At 41.1% G+C, this 22,643-nt stretch overlaps 1 protein-coding gene across 2 annotated transcripts in view; it reads left to right on the top strand.

The window, feature by feature from the left end:
• BOLL (boule RNA binding protein) overlaps positions 1–17,477 on the top strand; it is a 117,979-nt gene extending 100,502 nt beyond the window's left edge. Inside the window, exon 13 of one of the 2 annotated variants that reach the window (XR_012905401.2) lies at positions 11,543–11,673. Coding sequence is in view for 1 of the 2 variants with exons in the window: in XM_075934266.2 (XP_075790381.1) it covers positions 11,543–11,701 (159 nt within the window). In the remaining variant the exon portion in view is untranslated. Of the gene's footprint in view, positions 1–11,542 lie in introns of both variants that reach the window. The other variant, XM_075934266.2, reaches the window with a different exon arrangement.
• Positions 17,478–22,643: the final 5,166 nt, after the last annotated feature.

Here is a 22,643-nt window from a genome sequence, read left to right as displayed (position 1 = left end):
CAGAGCCTCCGTTTTGAGGTAGCTTGTAGAGGAAGGGTATGCCACCCTGAGTCAGGAGCATGGCAGGCCTCTCTAGGCACCCTGTGGCCAGTAGCCCAAGGGTCCTCTGTGGCAGCCACTTGGGGCCACATACCTAGGAGTGGCACAGCACATGCTCCCACATATACATATTGCTGCATGATTCGCAGCCAGCAAGGGCCAAATATGGAGCATCCAGCTTGCCCCCTCCAGGCCATCCCCTCCATTCCCTGTATGAAGGGAAAGTGATGGCACTCACATGATGTATGTTCCCCGGCCTCAGACGACTTTCCAAAACAACTCGGACATTTTGAACCATCTTGAAAGATTGTTTTTGAGAATGGGCCTTTTCATTGCTCTTATGGCAGATTTTAAGCAGTTATCAGTATACTAGGTTTAAAGTTATATTTTTCAAATGTGACTTGGATTTTAAGTTACAGTTAGGTGTACAAAGCAAGGGAAGCCTGTAGAAATCAATTCAGTGTTTTTTTAGGTGATGAAAACATGAAGTTGGTAAATGCATCCAGAAATGAAAGGATCTTATCAAAACTTCCCTGAAAAGCAAATAACAGAAGTCTTCTGTATATGTATAAATTGTGCAGACACCTACACATTAATTTTACTGACCTTATATCTTAAGTCTCAAAACTTCTGAACAGAAATGTACTAAAATTTTAATGAAAATTCTTCTTTGGGCTAAGAACAAAAAACAAGATTCTTCTTCAAGTGCATGTCCATTCCAATAAGTGTGTGTGCACCACGTGCACAATCATTGGTTGTTTTTTCCTCTAGCAGTACCTATTGAGTCAGCTATCATTCCCCTTCCTCAGAAAGGACCAATGCACCTAGGCAGCCTGACGGTAAGGAAGGCCTGGTCTACAGATTTTCTCATCCTCTTTGCTGGACAAGACAGTGGGTAGCATCACCACTCTCCTCGCAATGGGCACATCAGGACCTTCTTATGAGGATGGCTCAAAACTTACACTCTAAGCAAAGGTCACGGAAGACTTGGACCCAATGGTGGACTTTCTTGCCTCAGAGGATCCTTCTACCGTGGCCTTGCTCATTTTAAAGACCATACTGAATGATACCAAGGTGCTCTGGCAGACCCAGTCTCAGAACTGTCCATGGCCAAAGAGGAGAAAAGAAGGTATTTTGTGCTGTTAAAAGGCTATGAACATCTCTTTACCCGAGGAACTAGTGGTGGATACAGCAAATCATAAGGAGTGGCAAGGTCAACCGGGTCCTGCCCCAAAGGCACAGGATGTTAAGAAGCTGAACCTTTTTGGCTGAACGGTGCTTGCCTGGGGGGCTCCAGCCTCACGTAGCCAACCAGCAAGCAGTGCTCAGCCGCTATGCCTTCAATTCCTTGAGCACATTGGCAAGTTCCAGGAATTACTCATGTCCAGTTCATTCCCAGACTTTGCAGTGCTTTTCAAGGAAGGCAGGGTGGTGTCAAGGAGCTTTCTCCAGGCCGTTCTAGCTGACTCTGTGGATTGGAATGTGGCCACCGCTTGAGATGGAGTATGTGGTTACAGGTTTTGGGCATATCTCCAGAGGTCCAGAACACTATTCAGGACCTGCCCTTTGACTGTGTGGACTTGTTTGATGAAAACACAAAAACTCCTGTTTGTACAGTCTTAAAGATTCACAATGACTTTGAAGTTTCTGGAGATTCACACTTCCTCATCCAGAGAAAGCTGTTCAAACCCTAACCCCCTTCCTGCTTCTACTACATGCCCCCAAGGCAGGACTCAGCCAGAAAATGAAGCAGAAGAGGTGTGAGTCACAAATGTCCTCAGGCCAAGCCCATTGTTTGCCAAGCAGTCCCCTGACCCAAAGCTAGATTTTTGAAGGTGTGCCTGAAGATGGAGCACAAAGCCCAAACTCAGATCCTTATCCCCACCCTGCATCAGCTATCCCATTTCTACCTCACATGGTTCCAGATTACATCAGATCACTGGGTCCTGAGCATAATAGTGGTTGTATATTGTATCCTATTCTGTTCCCTCCCACTTTCCCCAGCCCTCTTCAGGGACCCTTCTCACAAGCAACTCTTTTTGCAGGAGGTGCAATTGTTCTAGATGTGATAGAGGAAGTTCCTCAGGAGTTCAGGGGCAAGGGATTTTACTCCCAACATTTCCATATCTCCTAAGGCAGACTCCAGCCTAGTCTGGATCTGTGAGACTTCTATGCGTTTATGTAGAAAATGAGGTATATCAGGCTCTCCCTAGCCTCCATCATTCCTTCTCTGTATCCAGGGGACTGGTAAGAAGCCCTTGACATGAAAGACACATACTCCCATATTTTATCCCAGCTCACAGTTGGTTTCTTCATTTTGTGGTCAGCGACCAGCACTACCAGATAACAATGCTCTCATTTGAGCTCTCAGCAGCCCGTTGGGTGTTCACAAATTGCATTTTAGTCATGGCAGCCTTCCTCTGCAAATGTCAGATACACGTGTTACTGTACCTGGATGACTGACTCATCATGGTCAAGTTGCGGAGCATATAGCCCTGGCCCACACCACCGTTCTCATGTTGGACCTCATTCTAAATGTTCTCAAACCCACACTGTTCTAGGGATGTTAAAATGTAATTACTTTCCTAAACGATTAGTCGACAGATTTTCTGTCGACTAGTTGATTAGACTGTAAGAGTAGGCAAGCCCAGCGCTCAGTCTGGCTAGCGCCAGTTCACAGCATGACCTTCCCAGCTGCCGCTCTGCATTGCACAACCTAAGGGAAGCCACACGCAAAGGTGCTGAGTCGGTCCCTGCTTCATGCATTTCTTTTCATTCATCACCACATACATACAGACACTAGGCTGAATGAAAATAAATGCATGGAGCAGGGACTGACTCAGCACCTTCGTGCGCGGCTTCCATAGGCTGTGCAGTGCAGAGCAGCAGCTGGTGTGTGTTTGTGTGCACGTGCGCATGTTATCCTGAATAAAAAGGAACACATGGAGGAGGGTTCAACTCAGCGCCTTCACACACTGGCTTCTCTAGGCTGTACAATGCAGCTGGGGAGATGTGACTAATTGATAGTGCTAGTTGAAGAGCTCCTGCTTATCGGTTAGTTGACTAGTTGATTAGATGCTAACATCTCTACATTGGTTCCTACTCAGAGACTAGCATTCACAGGGGCTGTTTTGGTCTTCATGCAAGTTAGGGCATCCCTGCCTGAGCTGCACTTCCAAACCCTTAGAGACATTATTGAGAATCTGAGCCAGTTTCCCAAATCAACAGCCAAAACCTGAAGAAAGCTGCTGGGACACTGAGTGGCTTGCACATATGTGGTCCAGCATGCCAGACTACGTCTCTAACCTCTCCAGAGATGGTTGGCTCAGGTACAAGCCCTGCCAGGACCCTTTGTATAGGATAGTTACCCTTTCCCCTCATACTCTTGAGTCTCTTTGCTGGTGGCTACAGCCACAAGGGGTGCCCTTTGCCAAGCCACAGTCTGTGATGTCACTGGTCACAGAAGCCTCAGCACTGGGATAAGGAGCACACATGGGCAATATCAGAATTCAAGGCATTAGGTCCTAGGTGGAGGTATTGTTACAAATCAGTGTATGGAAATTGAAAATGATTCATCTGGCATGCCAAACATTCCAGACCTATCTTTGAGGTAGATGATTGTCTGTGCTCACAGATATCACCATGGTAAGGTTTTCCCCTGTGCCAGGAAGCCCTTCAGCTCTTGGATTTTGGAGTGACCAACTTGATACACCTATAGGCATCATATCTTCTGGGAGCACAATCAGCGAAAGACTAGTAGCCCTTTCCTTTTGCCCAGACTTCAACATGCAGGACCATGGCAGGCTCCAGCACCTGAATCTGAAGTTCCTTCACCTCACAAAGTGGAAACTTCATGGTTGAACATGTTGGAATTCCAGTGGTCAGACTCAGTGAGGGAAGTATTTTTGGGAAGTAGAAAACCCTCCACTTGAGCCACATATCTTGTGAAGTAGAAATGGTTTTCCAATTGGTCTCTGCAGAAGGTACCCCACCGCAGCAAGCTCCCCTCATTTTGCACTACTTACTGGCCTGAAGCAACAAGGGTTGGCAACATCATCTATAAAAGTATACCTGGTCACCATCTCATCCTTCCCCCCGGGGGCAATAGCCGACCTGATCAGTATTGCTAGTGGGGAGACCTTCTAACGATCAATCTTTGGAAATCCTGTGTCGGGACAATTTCTCAAGGGTTTGGACAGGCTTTACCTCCAGGTGTGGCAGCCCATTACCCAGTGGGACCTTAAATTGGTCCTGTCCAGGCTCATGGGTCATGTTCTAGTCTTCTGCACTGAGCACAGAAAGTAATTTCATGTTACCACAGCTCTATAATGCAATCACTGAGAGGATGAGGGGGCTTCATTATGGATCACATCTTCCATTAGAATGTGCTACAACCTAGCCAAAGTTCCACCCCCGCCATTGATGGCACACTCCAAAGGATTTGTCTGCAGCATTCCTCACACACATCCCTGTTCAAGATGTGTGCAGGGCAGCAACATGGTCTTCTATCCACACCTTCACATCCCACTACAATATCACCCACCAGGGAAGGATGATTTAGGATTCGGCAGGGCAGTCCTACAATCACAAACCAGGTGAACTCTGACCCCTCCTCCAAGGAAATTGCTTGGGAGTCATTTATGGGAATGGACATGAGCAAGCACTCGAAAAAGAAAAATAGTTACATACCTCTCATAACTGTTATTCTTTGAGATGTGTTGCTCGTGTCCATTCTATAGTTCAGCCGCCTCCCCTCTGTTGGAGTCTTCCATCAAGAAGGAACTGAGCAGACAGTGGGTCAGCAGGACCTATATATATAATCACCATGAAGGCACAACTCCATGGTGCTCCACAGCCAACCCAGTGGATACTGCTAGGGGAAAAACCTTCTGACAGCCATGCACACATCTGTTAGAATGGATGTGAGAAACCACAGTACAAGAGAAACCATTTTATTGCATCCTAACTCTTGGGGTTTTTTTTTTTTCCCTTCCCAGAAAGTTATCCATACCTGAAAACAAGTTCTTAAAAAAAGTTTTCCCAGTCATAACTGTGGTATCAGTGTACGGTAAACCTGTTTACATCTGTCATTAACTTCAGAGAATTAATTGTATCTGTGTACTATGTGCCTATAATAGAATTTGTAAAGTGAAGGCAGCTGAGATTTTGTGGTTTACTTATATGGCTATGAGTCAGAAGATCTGTGCTGTGTTCTTAACTTTGACTCAATGTGGAATCTCAGGATATTTTTATGACAGCTTGTCAGGGATGTTCTATTCATTGCTGGGTGGCATCTCCTGGCAATTTTGGGGATTAGTTCCACCCAGTTACTGCTCTCTTTCTGCTTATAGTGACATGGTACAGCTACTTTGTGACTTGGTCCTCCAGTCAGATCACACCATGATTTCCCCATTCAGAGGGGTTTGTCCAAGTTTCTCTGCTCAAGGAGCATCAGACTGTCCTCACACCCACTGCGTTGCCCCCCAGTGACTCAGTCAGTCTTGCATTTACTGCCTCTAGCAATACTGCCTTGCAGTGGTTGGAGGGGAACCCATCCCAATTTTCTACATTGTGTTCCAGTCCAGGTACCTTAAAAGGTCAGTTAAGATCTGGAACTTCACACCCATACACCTCTTTCCTGGACTATTTCCTACCATGCTATAAGCTTCTCTATCAGACATTCTAGTCAGACTCTTCTCTTTAAGGGCTACTAAGTAAATCCTTCCTTATGGGTTCCCGTCTCCTCTTCCTACTGTCTTATCTGAGGCTTGCATTGATGTCAACCTCTTGGCTTTAGATAAGCTCCCCACCTGAGCCTTCACAGGTGAGTTTCCTCAGCCTACATCTCCCACATTTGCAGCTTAATTGGTTGATTGACCTTCCCTGACCTAATTCGGTTCTTTCAGGACTATTGTGGGAAGTACCACCCATCACACTACTAATAGGAAGCCTGCCAAACAGTTAGCGGTACCGTCAGCCAATAAAGGTGCTGACGGAGCAGTCAAAGAAGACAAGGCCATTGTGAGGTTTCTTTTTATCCATCTTCACTGTAGAGGATATGAGAGAAATCTCCACACCCAAGCCATTCTTTTTAGGTAACAGATCTTAGGACCAGTCCCAGGCTCAAGAATCAACAGAGAAAGTTTAGGAACAAAACTGATAAATTAAGCAGTCGTAAGTTAGCAGGACCACATAATATTCACTCAAGCATTCTGAAAGAATTAAATATAAAAATAGCAGAACTAATAACTGTGGTATGTAAACGATCATTTAAACCATCTTCTATACCGATGACTGGAGGGTAGCTAATATAACACCACATTTTTTAAAGAAACTCCAGAATTGATCTTGCATTTACAGGTGATAAATCTGAAGTAATTTCAGTTCCAGGCAAATTCTTTAACTATAGTAAAGAACAGATTTAACAGACACATAGATAAATGTAATGTATTACAGAAGAATCATGCCTTACCAGTCTATTAGAATTCTTTGAAGGTGTCAATAAGCATGTTGAGAAGGATGATATAGTTGATATAGTGTTCTTGGGCTTTCAGAAGTCTTTGTCAGCATCCCTCACCAAAGATTCTTAAGCAAAGTAAGCAATCATGGGATAAGAGGACTGTTCCCTGCCTAGCTGATAAGCAGCATGCCCACAACTAAGTTTTTGTTTCTACTGGTGGTGCACATTTGCAAATTGAGGAAGTAAAATTCTAGTTAATCAGTTAACCTTGGGTTTAACCAGTTAACTAATTAAATGGGAACCCACACTGGGGGGGATGGCAACAGGAGCTGGCAGCCCCAAGCGCTGGGGGTGACTTCTGCTACCAGCCTCACTGTGTGCGGGGCAACCAGCTTCTGCTCCAAGAACCCCCTCCCCAGTGTGTGGAGGGGTCAGCTCCTGACCCCCATAGTGCTGGAGCAGTCTTTCACCCACGGTGGGCCTTGGGTGAGGAGCTGCTCCTGAATACCAGTTAACTGGTACCCAATAAGCATTATCCATTAAGGATGATGCTTACTGAGTAAACAGTTAACTGGTTACCCATTCATATCCTTAGTGCAAATAGAAACATGTATTCCACGCATGAAGGAAAAAAATCAACATGCAGATGGAAAAGATTAGAGGGAACATTGGATAAGAGTAGGTTCTTCCTACTGGTTAACTGGTTAAAAGATAGGAAAGAAAAAGTAGGGAAAATGGTCAGTTTTCACAATGGAAAGTGCTAAATATCAGGGTCCTCCAAGGATCTGTACTGGGGCCGGACTGTTCCACAGATTCATAAATGATCTGGAAAAAGAAGGTCAGCAGTGAAGTGGCAAAATTTGCAGACAGTACAAAATTACTCAAAACAGTTAAGTTGAAAGCTAACTGCAGAGAGTTACAAAAGGAATTTCACAAATGACTCAGTGCTTGGGCAACAAAATGGCAGATGAAATTCAATGTTGTCAAGTGCAAAGTAATGCACACTGGAAAAAAATAATCCCAACTATACATACAAACTGATAAGCTACATCTAGACTGCAATGATTTTCTGCAAATGCTTTTAACAGAAAGGTTTTTCCGTTAAAAGCATTTGCGGAAAAGAGCATCTAGATTGGCACGGACTCTTTTGCGCAAAAGCACTTTTTGCGGAAGAGCGTCCATTCCAATCTAGACACGGTTTTGCGCAAGAAAGCCCCGATCGCCATTTTCACCATCGGGGCTTTTTTGCGCAAAACAGTTTTTAGCTGTCTACACTGGCCCTCTTGCGCAAAAACATTTGCGCAAGAGGGCTTTTTCCCGAGCGGGAACAGCATAGTATTTGCGGAAGAACACTGACAATCTTACATTAGATCGTCAGCGTTCTTGCACAAATTCATGCGGCCAGTGTAGACAGCTGGCAAGTTTTTCCGCAAAAGCACCTGCTTTTGCAGAAAAACTTGCCAGTCTAGACGCAGCCATAGGGTATAAATTAACTGTTATCACACAAAAAGAGATCTTGTTGTCACAGTGGCTAGTTCTCTAAAAACATCTGGGCTACGTCTACACTGGCCCCTTTTCCGTAAGGGGCATGTAAATTTCACCTATCGTCGTAGGGAAATCCGCGGGGGATTTAAATATCCCCCGCGGCATTTAAATAAAAATGGCCGCCGCTTTTTTCCGGCTTTTAAAAAAGCCGGAAAAGAGCGTCTAGACTGGCCCCGATCCTCCGGAAAAAGCGCCCTTTTCCGGAGGGTCTTATTCTTACTTTGAAGTTTAGTGGCACTCAAGTTTAGTGGCACTCAAGAATGCTAGGAACCATTAACAAAGGTGTAGATAATAAAACACAAATATATAATGCCACTGTATAAATCCATGTCTACACTTGAATATGACATGAAGTTCTGCTTGCCCCATCTCAAAAAAGATATATTAGAGTTGGAAAAGGTACAGAAAAAAGGCGGCAAAAATAAACAGCCTCCGTACAAGGAGAAATTAAAAGAAAGATTTTGTTCATTTTAGAAGAGACACAATGAAGGGGGGATAGGATAGAAATCTATAAAATCATGAATGATAAGGAGAAAGTGAATAAGACAGTGCTATTTATCCCTTCACATAATACAAGAACTAGGAGTCACCCAATGAAATTAGCAGGCAACAGGTTTAAAAGAACAAGGAAGTACTTCTCCACACAGTGCACAAGCTGTGAAACCTGTTGCTGGGGGATGTTGTGAAGGCCAGAAGCATAACCAGGCTCAAAAAAGAATTAGATAAATTCAAGGAGGATCGGTTAATCAATGGCTTTTAGCTAAAATGGTCGGGGATACAACTCCATGCTTCAGGTATCTCTAAACCAGTGGTTCCCAAACTTTTTGGCATCACGCCCCCCCTTTCTGATTTTCGAGAAACCCTCAAGCCCTTCCTCCCCCCAAAATAGCAGCAAAACTTGGGGTGGGATTGATGGGGGGTATGTGGCTGGGTCACCTCATGCCTCCTTGGAATTTCTTCACTCCCCCCATGGGGGCACGATCCCCAGTTTGGGAACCCATGCGCTAAACCTTCAACTGCCAGAACCTGGGATTGGATGACAGAAAATGGATCACTCTAAATTGCCCTGTTTTGCTCATTCCCTCTGATGCATCTGACACTGGCCACTTTCAGGACACAAGGTATTGGCCCAGATGGACTGCTAATCTGATCCAGAATGGCCGTTCATATATGACTCTGTGATTTGGTGATTCTGTAGGTCAAATGGAGTAATGACATTCAGTCAAGCTTGCGAAGTACTTTGAGCTCTATGGAAGCATTACAACAGCAAAAACAATATATATGGTTTTATTGTTACTATGGGTACGTCTAAACTACATGCCTCTGTCGGCAGAGGCATGTAGATTTTTTTTTGGCAAAGGCAAATGAAGCCGTGACTTAAATGATCGCGGCTTCATTTACATTTACATGGCTGCCATGCTGAGCCGACAAACAGTTGATCAGCTGTTTGTCGGCTCGCACACTAGTCTGGACGTTCCCCCTGTCGACATCAAAGCCCTTTGTCGGCAGCCCCGGTAAACCTCATTCCACGAGGAATAACGGGGCTGCCGACAAAGGGCTTTGATGTCGACAGAGGGAACATCCAGACTAGCGCGCGAGCCGACAAACAGCTGATCAGCTGTTTGTTGGCTCAGCGCGGCAGCCATGTAAATGTAAATGAAGCCGCGATCATTTAAATCGTGGCTTCATTTGCCTTTGCCAAAAAAAAAAAAATCTACATGCCTCTGCCAACAGAGGCATGTAGTTTAGATGTACCCATAGTAACAATAAAACCATATATATTGTTTTTGCTGTTGTAGTGCTTCATTTGCCTTTGCCTATGTGTCTAATCTACATGCCTCTGCCGACAGGCATGTAGTCTAGACACAGCCTATATGTTTGTTGTATTGCACATGATCAAGAAGTATATTATTATACTATACAGTATAAAAGAAATATAAATATAAGAGTTCAAATTCTCTTCTTAATTACACCAGTGTAATTACACCTGTATAACTTGGAGGACTTGACTCCATTGTTTAATCTAAGTATTGTCAGGCTGACAGAGCACTGAATGAGACATCTCCAAGAACACATGGGTGCTGCAGAATGGGTGTTGGTTCAACTCTGAGGGTACGTCTAGACTACCGGGTTTTGTCGACAGAAGTTTTGTCGACAGATACTGACGACAAAACTTCTGTCGACATAAAGTGTCTAGACACATTCAGTTCTGTCGACAAAGCAAGCTGCTTTGTCGACAGAACCCTGTAGTCTAGACGCAACCCTACAGGCAATAACACCTTCTTTCGACAGAACTCTGTCGACAGAAGGTGTTATGCCTCATAAAATGAGGTTTACCAGCGTCGACAAAACTGCTGAGTTCTGTCGACGTTATGTCGACAGAACTCAGCGGTAGTGTAGACGCAGGTATAGTTTTGTCGACAAAAGTCCACTTTTGTCGACAAAACTCAGTAGTCCAGACACACCCTGAGTGTGATACCTCAGCACATTGGGGTGAAGGGGCAGAAGAGAAAGCTATGCTGGTAGACATTTAGCTGTAAATCAAAGTACTGAATACTTTTGGTCATTAAATATCCCATGGCACTGATCACAAATATGGATGTGGGAATCCTAGTATTGTAGCTAAAATTACAATTTCGATTATAATATTTTGCTTACGTATGTTTCTCCTTTCAGTTTCAATTGAATATAGTATTTTTCACAACTTATCCTAAACTATTGTTCTGCCATGCTACATACTATTACAATTCCGCTGCAGTTAGATTCTTGTGAGTTTGTTTGTAAAGTGCTTTGGCATGAAAGCTGCTAAATATGAATGCATTTAAATGTATTCATCTTATTTTTAAACAGATAGCGTCTGATACCCTGTGTGATAGGGTAAGGATATTTCCCCCAAATTGTGGAATATGTCTTTCAGTTGGTGTAAATCATGTCACTCCACGGAAGTCAATGAAGCTGTCTTGATTTAACCAATTGAAGATCTACCCTTGTATCTACATGTGTGCATTGAACTCTCATTGGTATCTGTGGAAATTCTACATTCGTACAGTTTGTGGTATAATCCTAAGTGATTAGAGGGAGCCTTGCATGAGGCCGAGAGATCAATTGTTACATACATTATAAAAATGGTATTTGAATCATGAATTATGCTATAAGAGGGAAAATAGGAAATTTACAAAGTATTTTTCCTCTATTGTCTTTACATATTAAAAAACTACTCAAATACATTAAAGCCCAGTTCCTGCAAATACTTATGCGTATGTTTAACTTTAAGCATGTGAGTAGTCCCTTCACATGTACCATTGACTATCCATGTGAATAAGCCTTGCAGCTACCTAAGATCCTTATCTTCCAAATTGGAAATGCTCACCCATATTCAAACTAGCGGTACATATATATCCTAAATTGGATCTTTCCCACTACATGTTTAGTATAGTAAATAAAACACCATTTTTAAATATGCAGAGAAAAGACAACAGTATTTTTCCCTCTTTTTAGGAACCAAGGTTACATTCTATGAGAAGAAATTTTTCACATCCTTCATCTTTGAGTTTGAAACCTCGATATACACGAAGCCCTCACTTTCATCCTAGAAAAGATTACAGAATGGAAGATACAATTCTCACTCCACCTTCTTCTACAGACTCTGTTAAATAGAATTTTAGATGTCTACCATGCTAATATGTCTAGAAGATGCAGGGTATGTAATTTTGTAACTCATCATTAACCGAGTATGCCTATGTTAAAACGCCCTTTCTTTTTCTAAAAGGAATAAAAAGAAGTCTTGCAGTTCATGTCAGCAAACACAGGATATGCAGGATAAAATCATGGTTTCCTTTATCAATTAATGTATATTTAGGTGACAGACTTGAAATTTGTGATATACAGGCTATTGTATATCCACTATTTATTAAAGTAGTTTGAAAAACAGCATATTTGTATTATAGAAAAAATCTAAAATTCCTTTTGTATTAGATAAATTACAACAGACATTTTCAACATTTGAGCCATTTTCTTGTAGACTGACAGCATATACTGTATTTGATTACCAATTATTTTACATATTATTATTTAAACATAACAGTATTTTTTCATGTCATGCTTAGTTTGTGTAACTTTTTTGTTGTTGAAATCAAATCAAATCAAAATTCTTCCTTAGGTGTAATTTTAGTTACTTTGCAATAAGAATTTTAAGAATAAAATTTGGACCATTGGTTTATAATTCCTTACCTTTATCTGAGGCTGACACTGTTCTTAAATATAGTATACAATACATTCTTGTTTATTATATGATTTTAGATATAGAAAATGAGTAAAAAATACGTAATTATCTATATTTTAAGACAACTGAAAACCTTCACCTTGCACTTAAATATAATTATTTTCTACTGGCTATGCATGATTAAAAACTCATTGACAGCCTATATCATGTGTTGAGATGGAATACAATTTTCTCCTCAACTGCAAGGAATTAATAATTGCTCCTCCCCTGCCTTTGCCTTCCTTTATAAGGATTCCATCTATATTATTACATTTTAAATTCCTGATCGATTAAAACTGTAGTTAATATGAGTGCAAGCCGTGGCTTATTGTTTCTGTAGTAGTGAAAGCCTTCATCTCTACCTTTAAACTTTTTTTAATTTGGAGTGGCTTGATAGTGACTTTCCAACTGTGATTGCAGTATTCTGTTTTAGTTTTGTATCAAGTGAAGGTCTTGAAGAGTGGGCATGATATATAGCAGTAACAGACATATACATAGATAGTATTCAGTCTTATTTAATATCCACTCTAGCACACAATGGGCTTTTTATATTGTGCTGGGCTTGATTTAGATCTTTCTTAAACTGGTTTAACTCCAAATGATTAACATTGCAATAAATGGAGAGTCAGGCCCATAGTATATTATTTTATTTACTGTTTTAGTAACACTCCAAGACTAAAGCAGTTTTGCACCATTGTTGAACAGAACAAGATCACACATAAACATGATTTATACCTCTTGTAAAAAATGTTTGTGATAACCCAACAACTGTCATTTTTAAAGAGTTTGTCAAAATGTAAATATAACTTGGGTTCTTGAGGATATCAGCTCATTCTATTGGGGCAGATCTTCAACTGGTTTAAATTCTCATTGCTCCATTGAGACAATCTACACCTGATGAGCATCTGCCCAGTTGTTTTTATATTTGGTTTAGGTGTTAGAATTTATCTGAGTAGATATGTTATGGGCATTTTGGCACATCCTAAAACTGCGTCATCTGTGTGGAAGCATTTGCTCAGTTGTAAATATTTTGTAAGCATTCTTCTGACTGCAAAGGTAACCAGAAAAGGCCTTGTGTTCTGTTATTACAGCCTTACTTCTAATATCATGAAAAAAATGTAAATATCCATTTGACCCATGTTTTCAGGATGAGTTCTAAATCTTACTTTCTTAGAGTTCATAGTTTTAGTGTGTTCATTGTTCTATTAAAACATTTTATTACAGTAATTTTAAATTGAAGAGGTCCAAGAAGAAAATTTATTATGCAGTAATATATTCAACAGTATTGTTTTACAGCTGAAGTCTTTTGATCTAATTGCTCAAAGGTGCACAAATATTGTGCAGTCGTTGATATATATATATATATATATATATCAGGTAATGGGTATCTAAAAAACCCAAATATTCACACATTTATTATTTCCATTTATAGAAACAGGTATTGTTATAAATATTGTTTTTTTTGTTTTCTTCAGAAGCATAAGGGGGGAATAACTAACATTAGTGTGAAATAACTAACATTAGTGTGATAATTTTATTAGTAGTGCAAAAATAAAAGATAGCACAATATCCATTTCAAAAAATGTTTCATACTCAATCTGAGTGACTGTGCATTTATTTTATACATAATGTAACACATTCCCAGTGCTACAAAGACAGATGTAGTATCTCATCTAAAGATCAAGCTTTTAACTATGATATTAACTGTGTTTTTTTAATTGAAGTAGTCAATTGATGTGTCATTTAAAGAGTTATAATACAGAATGGTAAAATTGATTCTTTCTTTTGTGCTTCAGTTAAAAGAACCCCAGTCTGAAGAGTAAAAACCAAATATTCATATTAAAGTTTCAGAAATTATTTTTTTAATTCAGCAATTTAAAATGTGCTGTTGTTTGACCACACTCCAATTCTTGGACTCCAACTTTAATTATCAAATTAATACCACATATAATTACATTAATATTAAATAATATAGATCTAAAGTAAATAAAATAATAATGATCTATTGTGAGCAGTTATATAAGGGACTCATAATTCATAAAAACAAGAAATTGTAGTAGATGTGAAATGAGATATGTTTGTAAACAAAAGATTAATTTTCCTGTTCTCCAGGATGAAGTACAAAGACCAAAGACAATGTGCGTCAGTTGGAATTCTCTGAAATAAAAGTTAAATAAGGACTTCAAAATTTAGTCCAAAGACACTTGTTATGAAAGTAAAAGTTAAACTTGCACTTATTATTTCATTTTACAGTTCAGACTCTCTTTTGCCTTGGGCCCAACTACAGTGAACATATCAGCTGCTGCCCTCAGATTTCTGTTCCCACTCTCATCTTCAATATGAAGGTGCAATTTGCTGACATTATAATGGCAGGTCTTACCAATGCTCTATCTTGATCTGAGTCGCCTAGAACAGATCAATATTGAGAGCATTGAATGGTTGAGTCTCCATGAGCCATCCATCCATTTTTTAAGATTAAGCCAAGATTTTTAATAGAAGAAGTTAAAATAGTCTCCTAAATCTATATTTAGGATCCTGGCTTATTTTGAAAGCACTGAGCTCTAAACAGCTCCTCTTGACTTCAGTTGCAGCTGTTGGTGTTGATAGCTCAGTACTTTTGAAGATCAGACAGGTGCCTAAATATGGCTAGGCTCCTGTTCTTTAAAATATCCTAAAATGATTAGAACCAAATCTTTATTATGTAAATTAGGTTCAACACTTAGGCTTCTGATTAGTGGGTCCTTTCATTAGGCAAATTTGGGATACCCCACTTTAAAGTTTAACTCCCATGTGCAGCTTTACTGCCAGCATGTTCCTCTTGTAGAAAAGAACATATATTAAGAAAGAACTACCTCCACTCCTCTCCCTCTTTATAAAATTTGTGTTCATTATCTCAACACTTCCAATTCTAGCTTTCTTCTAGTATTCATTCTCATCCTACCTTCTTGAAGCTTTTCTATCCCATTCACCCTGTTCTTGGAAATACCATGCTTTTGTACAGAAGTCATACAGTTGTTCTACGTGCAGTGGTCTTGATTCTGCAATATAATTTTTGTGGGTATAATCCTGTTTCTGTGAAGAGCTTCACTGACACCTATGATAGCTCTGCACATGTGCATAAGAGGAGTCCTGCCCAAATCAGATTGCAGGTTGATTGGCTATACCAATACTATTCTTTGTCAAGATAATCAAATATGACAAATTTTCTTCATTCTCTTCAGTATCCTTATCCACTGACAGCCTTTGATTCTGAAGCCAAATTAAGTGTATAATTTTCTCACTTAGCTACCCAGTTTATATTTTCCTTATACTAGAAAGCTAGCTTTCCCAGTACCACTAACAACTCATACTAAATTTTGTATTCTAGATAGTTATGTGGCAAAATGTTAGTGTGAACATTTGCTGTTAGGGAACACTGGAAATCATATTTACCATAGATTTTGATTGACAGAAAAATTACATCTGAAGTGATATCAATGATTGTCATTGCTCCCAAACATTTTTTTATGCATTAGATCAAGGAATGTCTTAATGTTAAGTAACATAGATTTTCCTCTATTTGGATAATAAGTACCTGTTTTGAGATGTTAGAAGAAGCATTAATACAAAATACTAATCTTTCTTGAGAACCAGCAAACAATTCAGTTTCATCATAGAACAATTTTATTTGACATTTTTAAGTGTTTTTATTTAAGATATTCTAAAATGCACTTACAAAAAGATGTTGCATTAAAACAATTCTCTGTATCCTATGCAATTCTTTGACTGTTATGTTAGGGTACGTCTACACTTGCACTCTAGTTCGAACTAGGGATGCAAATGTAGGCGACCAAAATTGCTAATGAAGTGGGGATTTAAATATCCCGTGCTTCATTAGCATGATCTCACTGGAGCGTTACTCCGCTCAGCAGCTGTTCCGAAAGTGAAAGTGCGCGCTGGGACGCATTAGTTCGGACCAAACCTCTGGTTCGAACTAACGTTACTCCTCATTTTTTGACGTTACTCCTCATTTCACTTTCGGAACAGCTGTTTAGCGGAGTAATGCGCCGGCGAGATCATGCTAATGAAGTGCGGGATATTTAAATCCTCGCTTCATTAGCAATTTCGGTCGCCTACATTTGCATCTCTAGTTCTAACTAGGGTGCAAGTGTCGACGTACCCTTAGTGAAAAACTGCATGCCAGTCTCAATTTAATAAAAACTAACTGAACACATGGCTTTATTTGTATGTTAGCATAGTTTTAAAATGTAGGAAGTTTCAAGGATGCGCCTTTCTTGTAAAATAGGTTTATAGAAATATGTTAAAGATTAAGTAATGCAGTAATTTCCGCTCACCTGGATTAAAACTTTCTTCGCTTCATGACAGTGTGCTATTTAAGTAAAGAAAACAAACATTGAACAAGTCATTTTTAAAGAAATGTAAAACATAATAAAGATGTTTTAATGATACATCTGTACACTATCAGAAAACTAGAACCTGTTGTGCATACAAAAAAGTGTGAAATGTGGTTAAGACTTATCATGCTTAGCTATCTGTGGCTCTCATTTTAAAGTAAATACAAAATAATTTATTTAAGACATAACAAAAGGTACAGGTCTCTTTTGGCTTTCATGGACCTTTTGAGATATTCATATTTTAAAATATATTTAAAATGATAGCTTTAAAGAGCCATACTATTATTTTATACCATAGCCTCTTTCCATCAGAATTAGCTGCAGTTAATAATAAATGTATATGTTAAATGTAAACAGAATGCTCTTTATGTGGTTCATAATAAAGTTTCTGAGTATTTTGATTTTTTTGGAAATTGAAGCATGATAAAACTAAAGCTGACTGTGACATACAGTTTGTTTTGTTCTTTATTAACATGCAGGATTTTAGCTAATTGGAAGAATGTTTTCTTTGATAACGTATTCCAGGTACATTTAATCTGGTTACTGCAGCCTTGTTCAGTAAGGTGCTGTTGATGTACAGAAATGCATGTTTAAACAAATTCATAGTCATTAAGATGGTAGTAAACTTGTTACCATTTAGAATAGTAAAACAAACATCTAATTTTGTGTTAAAACTGTACGTGTGAAATAGTCATGATAAACAAGTTTCTGTAGTTTATAACTTGTAATGAAACTCTGGTTTTGTATCTAAAAGGTTAATTCAAATAAATTTTCCTATATTTACTGTTCATGGTGTAACTTATTTTTTACCCAGTAGACTAGAATAGTGTACATTATAAATATAAACATAATACCAGGGAATTAGTTAAAAATGAATTGATAAACTTATACAATAAGGCTACTACTTTACTGTCACTTAAGTAGTGTTATGTATTATATTAATTACACTATCTGTTTTGAAAGTTAGGCTAAAATAGCATCCAGGTGAAGGAGGAAAAGGACTTTTCCTGTCCAGACCAACATCCTCAATGGGTCCATGTTCAAGTTTCCTTCTTTCAGAGCCCCTTGGCAGCCTATCAGTTTCTTCAGATAGTGAAGAAGGAAATTATGGATTGGCAGATATTCCAGAAATGGATGAGAGAGAGAATAAAATAAGTAGGCTAAACGAAACCAAGTAACATGTAAATGATATGTTCTGTTGTTTGAAAAATAATCTTCAAGTATGTATCACTGTGGATCCCACTGTAATTGCGCATGAGCCTCTTGTGCATATGCAGAATTTTTTGAATAACAGTGTCTTTCAAGGCTGAACATATGCCCTGTGTCTCCTCATACTGCTTTATCCCTTTGTTCCTTTTTATTGCCTGGGACAGTAAAAACAAACTAGTACTATGTCCAATCCACTACTGATCTTGAGCTTCAGACTCAAACTTTTGTGAAGAACCTTTCTTCACCTTCTTATTAGTTTTTTCATTATTGTTCTTTGTGCAATGGTTTTATGCCCTTAATCAATGTGAATGGCAGATGTCTTTCCTGCTCTGGGAATTATACATTCATGATAAGTATTCCATCCACTGCTTAATCTCAGCCTGAACCTGAAAATGTAAATATGGGACTCTCAAATTATATTTCAGAGCAATTATCAAGAACTCAGCTGTCTCTTAGTGTAGTTGCCTAGCAACTCAGTGAGCTTGACTGAGTTCAGTAAGCTTGAGCTAAGTGACCATGCCTCCTGATTGGACAGGAGAACCAGCAAATAATCATTTAAGCTTTGTAGCAACAGCAGGTGTTCGATATGTTCTATACCACACCTGCACGAGATATGCTTCCTGTAGTGGTCTTTGCTTCAAACTGAACCTGTTCCTACTCCAGTCCTAGTTTCTGTCTTGCTCTGCAAACCCTGACTCCTAGCTTTGAGCACTTCTCTGGTCCTCTACAGACATCTGATTCCTGGCTCCAAGCAGTGACTTGTCTCTTTACCACAATTCTAGATCTGTTCTGACTCCTGCCTCCCGTCATTGGCTTGTCTCCTGACTATGATTCTGGTCTCATTTTCCAGCTCTGCTCTGACCAGTAGGCTTAACTACTCTTCCAGCAATGAGGTTGCGCTACCTACACCCTCTGTGTGTGTAAAATCAATCCATGGAGGTTGCAGCTGATCCCAAAGAGAAATCCTCCAAACTGTAGTTGTAACTAACATCAGCAGTTGCTCCAGAATCCAAGTACCATACCACTAGTACCAGTAGGTATCGTTAGTCTAAAAGAATGCCAAGACCACTGACACTGGCACCAGGATTCTTGGTGCTGATCACATCAGCATGGATAACATTGGCACCCAATGCACAAGCCTTAGACTGAGCGGCCCTGCACCATTCAGTTTGGAGACTGCATCTAGTGCAAGCTCAGACTGGACAATGTTCCTATCCCGTAAGGAGGATCCAAAACATTACTCCTTCAGTATTGAGGGGTGGGAGCAAGGCACCAACCATCAAAAAGATATAGGAAACTATATCGATGTCATGACAACAGAGTCCATCCTACTAAGGCGTGTACCTTCAAGGAACCACCTTTACCCCACATCTCAACACTGGATCCAGCATCAATGCCAGACTTATATCCAATGGCACCACCATTCCCAGAGATGTCTTTCTACTTGCTGTCTTCAATCCATGCCTTCTCCCTGGCTTTGAGCAGGGAACCCTCTCCTGGTAGACTGAAATGATAGCTCTGAAAGGACCCCCCACTGAGAACTAGTGCATTAGTGGATGGGTCCCCTGCAGTAATGTACTATAATGTACCACAATGGCCGTAGTAGCCAATTGATGCCCTAGCTTCCCAGAGTGGAGTTTCATCACATTTCAGCTAAAGGAAAGATGTTGGTCATTGTTGATGTCAAAAGCAAGCCTCTCTTCACTGGAACTGAGGATCTTCCTTATAAAGCAGCAAAGACTGCTTGAGAAACACAGTAACTGCACTCCCCACCTAAGGAATCCTCCTCTGAGAGTGAGAGAGAGAGAGAGAGAGAGAGAGGTCTCTGTGGGTGCTCCACAGTAGGTGTTGGTGCACACCTCTGCCGCTGAAAAGAGTCTTTAGAGCAGTGTCCTTGGTGCTGCACAAATGTGGTGCTCGGGTCATGTGCCTTCAGAGCCCTGATACCATGGATGTGTGGCTCTCCACCCCGAGTTCCTTTTCTACTACCCCAGCCAAAGACAGATCTTTGCAGTGTTCCGCATCAACTTTGTTCCTTTATTAACATTCTAGTTAGATAAGTAGTTCTGTTTTTCTCTTTCAATAGTTCTTAGTTAGTTAGTAGTTCTCCCCTTTTTCTCCCCTAAAAAAGAGATTTTTCCTCCTCCCCCACTTTAGATAGATAGGATGGTTGGCTTACCAGGTTTTAAATATTGTATTTAATTCAAGGACACTATCCCCAACTCTTATGGGCATTCTCAATGTGTTCGTTGCCTGGGGGAATTCCACAACCCCTGCAAGTGTCCCCATTGCACTAAGGTGAAAGCCTCTACTCACAGGGACAGTGACCTACGTCTCAAGCTCATACTACTTGAAAAATCCCTTTGTCCAGCCTCACACCCAAGGACCAAATCTGAAACCCCTCAGCCCATGAGGGAAAAGAAATACTCAAAAAAGTGTGCCTCTTTGGTGACACAGAAAGCTCCTCTGGTGAAATGGCTCTCTCCAACCACTTCAGAGCCAGTGCCATCTGCCATGCCACATCTCAGCACATATGACACTCCAGAGATCTCTGGCAGTGCCTGCACCATTACTAAATCTGGTGTATATTGACTCCATGCTAAGACTAGAGGTTTCAAGTTGACTGCCATATATAATATGGCACTGTCCAGCACTTATGTTTCCACACCAACAGTGCAGACACCGCCTCCATCATCTGCAATTCCTGCTGTGTCCGTCACCGTACCACAGAGGCACCACCAACCTCCCTACCATGGTCAGCACTTATACAACCCACAGCACTCAAACACCAGCCATTGATGACTCTGGACAGATAAATCATCAAAGCTGGTTACTCCATCCCCCGTACTTTCAAACACCCTGCCCACTGCTTTTCAGGGACTCTTCTTGCAAACATTTACTGTGGGGAAAAAATGAACTCTCTCATATTCCCAGGAGCAGCAGAATCTATACCAACTGAGTAGAGGGGGAAGGAGGTCTATTCCCACTACTTTCTCATGCAGAAAAAAACAGGAGATTGGAGACCTATTCTCAATCTATGGCAACTAAACAAATTTGTCAGAACACAAAGATTAAAAATGGTCAGGCTACATACCATAATCCCAGCATTAGAGGAGGGGGGACTGGATCTCAACTGTCAACCTCCACGATGCATATTTTCATATATAGTAGCCCAGTGTCTCTGACTCTGTAATGCTGAAACGCTGGCTGTTCCCTCTGGGCAGCGCTGTTGCCTCCCACCGTGGCGCTCGGCTGACTTCTGCGCCGCTCAGCCGGGCCGCCGCGTGGAAGCAAGCAGCACAAGTGGCTGTTTGGGGTCCGCGCTCCCCATGCACCACAAAGGGCCTAAACAGCCGCTTGCTCCCACGCGGTGGCCTGGCTGAGCGGCACAGAAGTCAACCGAACGCCACGGCGGGAGGCAGGGCGGTGACGTACACGCCCATGGGACGGGGCCTGGACGTGCGTGCATCCCTGACAGACAGAGGAGAGCGGAGAGAGAGTGAGAGGTAGGAGGGGAAGAAGAGAAAGAGAGAGACGGAGCAGAGAGAGAGGGAGAGGCAGGAGGGAGAGAAGAGAAAGAGACGGAGAGAGAGGCAGAAGGCGGAGGAGAGCTGAAAGAGAGAGAGAGATGGAGCGAGAGACCGGAGGCTCAGAAGAGAAGGCCGACGTGGAGGAGAGACCTGAAAATCCCATCTTATGACAGGCTAATTGGCTAGTTTTCATATATTTATCCATTCTGCATATAGACATTTTCAATGATTTACAATAGCACAGGATACTTTCAGTACAAAGTTCTGCCCTTTTGTCCTTTCCACTGTGCCATGAATATTTACCCAAGTATTTGCTATAATAGCAGCTTACCTATGCAGAGAGGGTATAATAATACACCCATACTTGGACTACTGCCTGCTGAAAGCACCAACATTTCAGACAGTTATAGATGCCAACCAGCATATGATATATTTCTTTACTTTTTTAGGACTTATAATAAACTTTAAAAAGTCTACCCTAACACCTGTCCAGAGCCTGGAATTCATAGGAGCAGACCTCAACTTCCTTAAAGCAATTCCTTTTAAACAAAACACTTTGGGTATGTCTACACTACAGTGTTATTTTGAAATATCTAATTTCAAAATAAGATATTTCAAAATAACGTGTCTACACGCAAAATGCATTTCAAAATAGCATTTTGCTATTTTGAAATAGCGTGTCCACACTGAGTGGACTCTGAATGGTATTTAAGGCTGGCTGGAACCAGTTCCGGCAGGGCACCAGGTCAGGACTTACTGTGTGGGGCTACTGCCTGAAGCTATCTGAGGTCTCTGCTTAAAGGGATCCGCCTGGCCAGCCAGTTCTCAGGTTTCCCTGCTTGCTTGTCTATCTCGATGAGGGACAGCAAAGCATTTTGTCTCTGCATGCTCTGGTTGCCCTCACTTGGGACACCACAGCACTCTGAAACATGGAGCCAGAGCTATCCCTGGGCACTCTGGTGCTTCTCTTGGACATGTTGCTGCGAGCCTGGCTGCACTTTCTACAGGCTGCCATCCGGGAGGTCCATCGCGGGGCTGTCGGTATCCAGGAGGCCCTGCGGGAGTGCTTCCACCCTGAGGAGCACTAAGAGCCTCCCTGGCCTGCCCCACTGGGGACTTGTGCCTCATTCCTCCCTCACGTCCTTCCACTTACCCCTCTCTAACCCCCCTTCCTGATGTCAAATAAAATACATGTATTTTCATGA

Source organism: Pelodiscus sinensis, chromosome 7 (assembly GCF_052426305.1).
Source record: "Pelodiscus sinensis isolate ZL-2025 chromosome 7, ASM5242630v1, whole genome shotgun sequence".
In the NCBI taxonomy this organism is placed as follows: Eukaryota; Metazoa; Chordata; order Testudines; family Trionychidae; genus Pelodiscus; species Pelodiscus sinensis.
The sequence above is the reverse complement of the archived record's forward strand: the minus strand, read 5'-3'. Positions and strand labels throughout refer to the sequence as shown.